This window comes from Gymnoscopelus braueri (assembly GCF_963280865.1).
Source record: "Gymnoscopelus braueri genome assembly, chromosome: 5".
Taxonomy (NCBI): domain Eukaryota; kingdom Metazoa; phylum Chordata; class Actinopteri; order Myctophiformes; family Myctophidae; genus Gymnoscopelus; species Gymnoscopelus braueri.
This window is the reverse complement of record NC_137606.1, coordinates 2091148-2101147: the sequence shown is the minus strand read 5'-3', so window position 1 is coordinate 2101147 and position 10000 is coordinate 2091148. Positions and strand designations below refer to the sequence as shown.

Genomic DNA, 10000 nt, shown 5'->3' with positions numbered 1-10000 from the left:
CCTAAACTCAGGTCACCCGTTCTTTTTTTTTTTTTTTATGGAGTCGACCGATCCCTTCACACCGGGATAAATCTTCTGCAGCATAACGTGTTGTATAATACCGTGCATGCACATGTGCTCTGCAGAAACTGCAGACTGTGATTCAGTGGAAATGACAGGAATGCATTTTATTTATGTGATGAAGGGACTAATTTCCTGATTGGAACACTTCCTGGAAACAGACATAAACTGCAAGGCTTTGAACAGATGTAGTGGAAATGAGCAAAACTCTCAACTATCATTGTCTTAAATTTTTGACTTAGCTGAAAAGTAATACGCGCTAGAATCTTGAGTATTAACTTATCTCGAAGAGCTGCGATCTTACAGTCAACATTCAATTCAGCAAATAATCACACATTTTCCACAGCTACTTATTCTTCCAATAAATGTGACAAGATTACAGCGACACATTTTCTTCTCAACATTCCAGTCACATGTAATTGGTTTAATTCTTGTTTAAAAAAAAGTCCACTTGGTTTTCACCTATCGATTATTTTCTCAGCAATTATTCTATTGATAACTTTTTGATACTTTTAACTAAGTAAATGTATTCAAATACTGCACCTAAGCACAATTTTGAGGTACTTTTACTTTACTGGAGTATTTCCAATTGTCTATACTTTTACTTCTATTCCACTACATCTCAGAGGCAAATATTGCTCCACCACAATTATTTGAAAACTTTAGTTACTAGTTACTTTGCAGATTTGAATTATTAAATTATAAAACATACATTAACCACTTTAGCCCTATTTTATACCTCGGCTATTTGAAAATACAACGCGCGAAAATACAACGCGTCGCGATGCGACGCGTTGTGAGCTTGTAGATCGGCTATTTTCAAACATTTTAGTACTTTTACTTTTGGTACTTTAAGTACATTTTGATACCAATACGTTTGTACTTTTACTCAAGTAGATTTTGAATATCGGACTTTTACTTGTAACAGAGTACTTCTTCATTGCAGTATTGATACTTTTACTTAAGTAAAACATTTGCGTACTTTTTCCACCACTGTCTATAAATATAACTTAACACATAAACCCTATACTTTGCCATACAATGGTGTCACACAAAACTAGCGAAACGATTGTTTCTACTTTCTACTGTATTTAAAGAAAAAGATATAATTCATGATTGATTAAATTGATTCGATTTTTTTACTGAACTGGAACCTGTCTCTCTCTCTCACTCTCTGTCTCTCTGTATAGGAACAACGGAGCGTGTGTGTCTGATCCAGGGCACAGTGGAGGCTTTGAACGGTGTCCATGACTTCATCGCCGAGAAGGTGCGGGAGATGCCACAGAGCACCCAGAAGTCCGAGCCGGTCAGCATTCTGCAGCCCCAGACCACCGTCAACCCCGACCGCATCAAACAGGTTAGTCCGTCTAGCCCTGTCTGCTATAGGCCTCGCTGCACACCAATACACATCAGTGACATGTCGGTCTGTCTGTCTGTCTGTCTGCCCCTGACACTACTACACCGTGTCCTGTCTGCCCCGTCAGGCTGTCCACACAAGCCTTGTCTGTCTGTCTGTCTGTCTGTCTGCCCACTAATGCAGTGGTTCTCAACCTGTGGGTCGGGACCCGAGGGGGGTCCCCAAAAAGATTTTTTTTGGGGGAGGGGTCACCAGATGATTAGCTTTAAACCTATTAAGAACCGGGAACGCATCTGTGTCATTTTAGATTTGGACACACTTTAACAATTATTTTATACTTTGACTATACAAAAAATAGCAGATATACAAGCTCATAGCGCGGCACCGAGTGCCACGCTATGAGCTTGTAGATCTACTATTTTTAGAAAAATCTTTAACATTAAGTGCAAATCTTTGAATATGTACATTTTTAAAGCGAACATTTGTAACTCAAATCTTTGCTTCTGGAGGTCCCTGGAACAACATATTTTACAAATGATCGCTTTAAAAAATATATATATACAAAGATTTGCACACATTTTCAAGATTTTTCAAAAATAGCAGATCTACAAGCTCATAGTGCGGCACTCGTGCCGCGCTATGAGCTTGTATATCTGCGTTTACAGGGTATCAGCACATTTCTAAAGTGACAATTAAGGACTTTTAAGACCTTATTAACACCTCTGAAATGATTTTTCCATTGTGTCAAAAGTAATCAACAAACTACACAAAAAAAAATTCAAACATTGGCCAAAATGTCAAATATTACGTAAGAAAGAGAGAGGCAAGTTGTGAGGAGTTGTGAGCATGTAGATCAGCTATTTTCACCATTTGTATCTGTGGAAACCGAGTCAACAAAATTAAATGCCTCAACTCCCATTCCTCCAAGTGCTTGTCAGGGTGGGGGTCCCAAGTTCACATTATGAATATTTTGGGGGGTCACGGCCTGAAAAGGTTGAGAACCAATGCACTAATGCATCAGCGACTTGTTAGTCTGTCTGTCTGTCTGTCTGTCTGTCTGTCTGTCTGTCTGTCTGTCTGTCTGTCTGTCTGTCTGTCTGTCTGTCTGTCTGTCTGTCTGTATATCTGTCTGTATATCTGTCTGTCCGTTCGTCAGCCCACATGACATCACAGTGTCAAGTTTCCTGCTCTAGTCTCTCCTTAGTTCTATGAAACCCTCCAAACAATAAACAGCTCCTCCAGCTCCTCGGTATGTTTGTTTTCAACCGACGCTCGCGTATGCAGTGTTTGTGTCCACACGTGTGCGAGTGGGTGAGCGCAGTTATACGTGTGCAAGTGTGCATGTTTATTTTCGTGTGTGTGCGTTTGTGTGTGTGTGTGTGTGTGTGTGTGTGTGTGTGTGTGTGTGTGTGTGTGTGTGTGTGTGTGTGTGTGTGTGTGTGTGTGTGTGTGTGTGTGTGTGTGTGTTCTGCCAGTTGGTCCTCAGATAAGAGGGTACGAGGGTGAGCGAGAGGGCATTCGCCGCTGAAATAACAGAGCTTATGTGTGTCCCTGTGGTTGGGCTGAAGACGCGATGATTTTCTGTTTGAGTGCAGCTGGATGAGGCAAGACTCTGGCAGGGTTACTTACAGCCATGTAAACACAGGAAAGAAGGGGAAGAGAAGAGAGGAGACATGACGTGTCTGAAAAGAAAGAAGGAGAGGTTTTAGAGGAAAGGGGAGGGAGAGAACCGGGGCGATGAGAAAATGATTGGACAGAGACAGGGAGAGGTTGAGGGGGAGAGAGAGAGAGAGAGAGAGAGAGAGAGAGAGAGAGAGAGAGAGAGAGAGAGATCAGATGTGTGGACAGGATGCACAGTGTGAGGTGTGAGGTGAGGAGGGCGACATGACATGTGACCACCGCTACACACACAAACGCACAGCAGTTATGTGTGACAAGCCGCGGTGGTCTCTGCGAGACAATTCCATGTAATTGCAGCTTTCCATCTCGCTGTCTTCCTGCCATTCTGACAGTTACTGTACTCTCTTCTCTCTCTCTGTCTCTCTGTTGACAGTTGACAGTGACCTGAGCGACTGCACACGCATCATCCTGCACGCAGTGTTAAATAGCTCTATATTCTGATACTAATCATTGCTATAGACTATATAGTATTTGTTCAGTAACAGGGGTTTCCCCATCTCACAGCTCGTTATTGAAAAGAAAATACATTTTTACTAATTATTACTATCACAATATAGAACTTTAACTGTATAACAAAAATCATTTTGTTTCAACGGAAAATAAATAATCACCTTGAAATATAAGACAGTGATAAATAGGCAATTAGGTAATTAGAAATAAAGCACACAATGGTGTCCCAAGCCCACAATAGCCAATCTACAAGCTCACAATGCATTGCATCACGACGTGTGTGTGAGCCTGTAGATCAGCTATTTCCAGTGCAACAAAATCAGGTTTAGCAATCCTTGGTATCTACAATATGTGATGTTTATGTTCAGAAATTTTTACCTAGAAACTATACTTTTACTTTTCTTTTCTGATTGTATTAAAATAGTGTGTGCCCAGGGAGGGCACACAATGCAGTAGTTGCATGCTGGGACAGAGAAACCCAGGCTTTTCTAATGCTCTGATTTCTTTGAATAAACCAATTTTTAATGCCCAGAAAGTTAATTCCCCTTTTGACAAAAAAATGGGAATGGGCTCACTCTGAGAGTTTCTGAGCCTAAATGTAATGGTCCATTCATAGACTTTCATTTGTCAGTCATTGTGGTTAGCCAGAGACATTTTGGGTTGGGGACATTATTTCTTAAATGTCTTAAATGCACCCAATTTTCTAACAGAACATGATCTTAGGTTGAAAGCATCCGACAAACATTTCATGACTAAACATTAGATTAAATATTGCTGCGAGTAAATATCCAGGTTTTTTCTTTCCTTTTTTTTTTTTACTTTTTAAAACAGTGAAAATGGCAGATGGGCTGTTTTCTATAGGCCTGTCCCCGACTAAGGATTTCTAGTCGAATCTGATTGGCCAAATGTTGCCTATAGTCGACTAATAGTAGACTAATGCAACACCAAAAATATGTTTTAAAAAAGAAAATTGTGATTTGACTGAGATTGGCAGTCTGATTTGACTTTTAAATCAGACTTTAATTAAAAAAAAACATAATTTGACTAAGAGATTGGCAGTGGACTCAGACTCTCCTCGACTGATTAGCCGACTATTCGAATAATCGAGGTCAGGCCTACAGTTTTCAATTATTTTTTTAAAAATAGGGCTTATGCGATTCATAAGTTTGGGTCCTGGGGATACAACAAGGTTCTCTTTTTTGGTCTCGAGCCGAAAACATTTGGGAACCCCTGCATTGGAGCCATAGCTTTCACTAGTCCATTGTTTACAATGTAGTTCATCCTAGTAGTGATTGTATTGCAGATCACTGTGCAAATATCCACTGTGTAATAGAGGGCAATTAGCCTTGGGACTGCCTGCAATTCCAATCAGTTTAACTGATTATCATCATGGTCTCTTCATGATTGCTCTGTATTGATTAGCTTGGCCTGGCATTGTTGCCATCTATTGACTTGCCTGGTCTGCCAAATGGACTATTCAACCAGCCCTGTACACACGTGTGTGTGTGTGTGTGTGTGTGTGTGTGTGTGTGTGTGTGTGTGTGTGTGTGTGTGTGTGTGTGTGTGTGTGTGTGTGTGTGTGTGTGTGCGTGCATGGCCACATGCCACATACACAACCACATACACCTTCACTCACTGTATGTTTGGTTATGAATTATTTAGAGAAATCAGGGTATTGTCCAGCTGTGCTGTTTCTGTCCTGATCAGCAATAGCTGTCCTTTAATAGTTATGTATGATAACTATATAATTTATATATTTGCAAGTGTTGAGGTGCAGCTCTTTCAAATAGATAATGTGCGCACACTCAGCATAATTATCTAGAGTACACTTCGTATTGTTTATACTGATACACATAAAGATATCTACCCCAATTACACTAATATCATACATTTATATAACACAGATTCAAGTCAAGGACTACGCTTATGCAAGCCTCCATTCATCATCCCTCTATGATAATTAAATGTTCCCCTGTTTCTTCAATATGACTGATCTGTTTATGATAGCTAAGGTTTCACTTACAGTAAGGTTGATGACAGAACTATAGGTCCAGGGCGCATGCACTGCATGGACGGCCCAGGGAAGGCCAGTCCGCAAACGTTTACCTTTTCACAGTCCAGTTGTGATGGACTATGATGAAGAACCCCCCAATGAACACTGGGCGTCCCAAGACCCCACTTTGAGAACCGGTGGTCTAGACCACTGTTTCCCAAACAGTGGGTCCGAAACCCATATTTGGGTCGTGGACCGATTTTGTATGGGTCACGTGTAAATATCCCCCTTTTTTTATTCTTAAAAAAAATAAATGTTTTGATTTCTTTTTCACATACATTAAAAAGAAATGTCAAAATAATTGAATGAATAAAAGTAAAACAATTTAAAAGAAAAGTGAAAATAGCCGATCGTCGTGAGCTTATAGATCTACTATTTTCACTAGTTTGGGTCACGGGCAAACATCACATTTCTCTTTTGGGTCACAGGCTTTGGGAACCACTGATGTAGACTAGGAAATTGGCCTTGAGAGTCAAGAGCCATGAAGCCAGACAGCTCCAGGGTCATTACCATAGAGGACGTCCTATCACCCAGGACATTTCAGCTTGAAGCCGACACTTGAGTTGTGTAACGATGTTTTGGAAGAGCTGTGAGGCAGGGAGAGATGAGCGGACTAATGCCTGCTGATACTTAAGACACTCAGAAGAGGACGGTGATTCCCCTGTTGCTCTTCAAACTATTTATAGCATGCAACAGACCATGACTAAATGGTTTGTGTGTCTGTGTGTGTGTGTGTGTGTGTGTGTGTGTGTGTGTGTGTGTGTGTGTGTGTGTGTGTGTGTGTGTGTGGTGTGTGTGTGTGTGTGTGTGTGTGTGTGTGTGTGTGTGTGTGTGTGTGTGTGTGTGTGTGTGTGTGTGTGTGTGTGTGTGGTGTGTGAGTGTGTGTGTGTGTGCACATTTAAGTGTGAAGGCACAAGTGTCTATGACAACACCCATACTTTTATACTTGAATGTGCGTCTACACACACACACACACGCGTGCGCACGCACACACGGACACACACATTTGCAACGATAGATATGCACATTGCACACCTTCACACCTTCTCTCTCTCTCTCTCTCTCTCTCTCTCTCACACACACACACACACACACACACACACACCTACCTACCCACACACACAAACACACACCCACACACGTGCACATGCGCACACGCACACAAACACGGGTCACACAGGGCTATTAGTAAGTCAAGCCCTCTGGTTAGCCAACCACCAGCGTTCTCTGTAGAGTTTTAAAAGCATTCCTGTCATTGTGCAGACGTACAGTAGTCGTAACCAAAACAACATCGGGTCACTGTGACCAGATGAATGGGTTCCATGGGCATACACACACACACACACACACACTCTCACACACACACACACACACACACACACACACACACACACACACACACACACACACACACACACACACACACACACACACTCACACACACACACACACAGAGAAGATGAATCGGCGTCCAGTGCAATGCAGCCAGTGATGTCTACTATTTAGGGCGTGGATACCCCTTGTCTTCTTCTGTGTTCGTTGCCAAAAGCACGGCTGTTGTAGCATGTGGTGACATTATTCAACCACCCAAGGGAGAGAGGGGAGGGAGAGAGAGAGAGAGAGAGAGAGAGAGAGAGAGAGAGAGAGAGAGAGAGAGAGAGAGAGAGAGAGAGAGAGAGAGAGAGAACGGAGATGGAACAAACCGACTTAAGAGCAAAAGGAGGGATTGACTGGTTGAGTGAGTGAATGACAGAAAGCTATAGACGGCATATCTGAGCTCTTGTTAGCCAACAGCTGCGTTGTGTGACTGTGGAGCGTCTGGCAGCAACAAAAATAAAAGTTAGTCACACAAGAATACACTATTCTCCAGCACCGTATGACAGTGGTTCTCAACCTTTTTCATATCAAGGTCCATTATTTATTGAGCATTTGAGCCACGGAACCACCGTTTGATGAGATTTAGCCTCTCAGACCCAAAACGATATTTTGTTGTCGTTTGATAAGATTTTGTCCACAATTCCATGCTGTATTGATGTTGGTACCACAGGAGAGATAACAGCCAAACGTTGATCAAAATAACAATTCTTCAACATTCTCTAATTGTGTAGACTTCTTGTAAATTAAGTAATGCAGATGTTTAACAGTAATTTAACTATTGAGAGAGTAAAATGGAACCATGGTTCCATTTAACCATGGTCCCATTTTACTCTCTCAAGAGTTAAAGATCTATAAGGGTCCATTTGGTTACCAACTCTCCAACATTTAGCTGGGGACCACCTGGAACCCCCTCAAGGACCACTGGTGGTCCCCGGACCACTGATTGAGAACCACTGCTGAATGGTACCACTATGGATAAATACATGATTTGTCAAATCATTAGTTCTGTCCTGAGGAGATGTTAGTCAGAAATCCACTGACATGCTGATTTAATACATTCCATTCCCTCTGGATTCCTTCATGATTCTACAACAGTATTAAAGTGTCTGTAACACAATGCGTAGTGTCTGATGTACAGTAGCAGTATAGTCAGTTACGTAACTATTCCTATTTCACTATGACTAAAATTATACAAAAAAAGTTGCATGTAGAAAGCACTGTATGTCAAGCAACCTAGGTATCTTAAATAATTCTGATCTACTGTAAACAATGTATGTGTGTGTGTGTGTGTGTGTGTGTGTGTGTGTGTGTGTGTGTGTGTGTGTGTGTGTGTGTGTGTGTGTGTGTGTGTGTGTGTGTGTGTGTGTGTGTGTGTGTGTGTGTGCGTGCGTGCATGTGCGTGCGTGCGTGCGTGTGTGCGCGCATGTGTGCGTGTTTTTGTGCACCTGTGTGTCTTAACAAGGTTAGCATTGCATTATCGCCCTAGAATTCGGTTTTATTTAGTTATCAGCGAATGACCATTTATGTCCAACGCACGATGAATAGTGTGGTGTTATTGTTGTGTTATATTTGGGCTCGTCTGTCATTCAGAAAGATCTGAACACTGTAACAGCACTTCATGTTTAGTTAGTGATATCACTACTGTATGGGGTCTAGCATCCCCCCCAACCCACCCAGTGTGCAAAAACCCACACACGCACGCACACACACTAGTGCTGTGCCATTAGTTGTTTATATAGCCTCTCCCTCCTAGCCACTTCCTTCTGGAAAGAGGTCATTTCCTTTGACCTTTCACCTCTGGCAAAAAAACACCTGCTTCCTACTTCCTGTTATTCCTTGTCGGCGCAGGAAGTTCTCTGTAAATATCAGGGGACTTTGGAGTCAGGTTCACTTTCAGTCAGACACCAAAAATCTTTTTTAAACATGGGAGGGAGGGGGACTTCCAAACAAGCTTCCAAAAAGAATGACAAAATATTGAAGGAGGACGCTCCTCGAGTGCAACAAAATATGTATTTGTGCTATTGAAGTAGTACACAGAGTTCAAGCAGCACTTAACCACTTAAGCCCTATGCACCGTACTTAGTTGACTGGTGTCCCCCAGGGGTCTATCCTTAGTCCTCTCTACTTTTGTTTCCCTCTACACCATAATGAAACGGTCAATTACATTTTGTTTCCATTAGATCTAACATGTTACATCTATACAATATAGACATAATAATATATGTTTGTAATATTCTTACGAAACATTGTCCGGTGGTGTACTTTCCAACATGGTATTGGCCTATACTGTCCAACCAATGTTTATGTTTAATGAATAAAAGACTGCATTGCAAAAAATGTAGCGTGTGGGCCCAAGCTGGTCTAACCTAAAATACAACATGTCGTCAGCAAAATGAAAAGTGACATCAAGGAAAAATGCTCCAACGTATGAAAAAAGGAAGCACTCAGCAAATCACTCACTCATGAAAACATGCCCCCTCCCGCCCCCAAACACACACACACACACACACACACACACACACACATACACACACACACACACACACACACACACACACACACACACACACACACACACACACACACACACACACACACACACACACACACACACACACACACACACACACGCATACACACATGAATGCATTCTCTCCCAGAATACACACACACGTAGAAAAAGCACTGTACTTATCTTTCCCTTCTGAGATGTGTAGTCATGGGCATGTACACAGACACACGTGCGCACGCACACGCACGCACAAACACACACACACACACACACACACACACACACACACACACACACGCACACGCACACGCACACGCACACACACGCAATGTCACTCCCTTGGGGAGTGACATTTTATGTCACTTTTTTTTTTATATATATATAATTTATTTGCTGTATATATACAGTGTGTATACGTCGCGTGTCAGCCAGGAGTTTCACCGGGAGAGTGTAATACATTATGCTTTCTCCGCCAGATCCTCTCCCCACTGAACAGATACCCTGACCAACC

General features: G+C 42.0%; 1 protein-coding gene across 1 annotated transcript in view; it reads left to right on the top strand.

The window, feature by feature from the left end:
* The window catches only part of LOC308085261 (RNA-binding protein Nova-1-like), a 96135-nt gene that overhangs the window by 74134 nt on the left and 12001 nt on the right, over positions 1 to 10000 (top strand). Inside the window, exon 4 of the mRNA XM_080428340.1 lies at positions 1251 to 1417. Coding sequence (XP_080284466.1) covers positions 1251 to 1417 — 167 coding nt within the window. The remainder of the gene's footprint in view (positions 1 to 1250; positions 1418 to 10000) is intronic.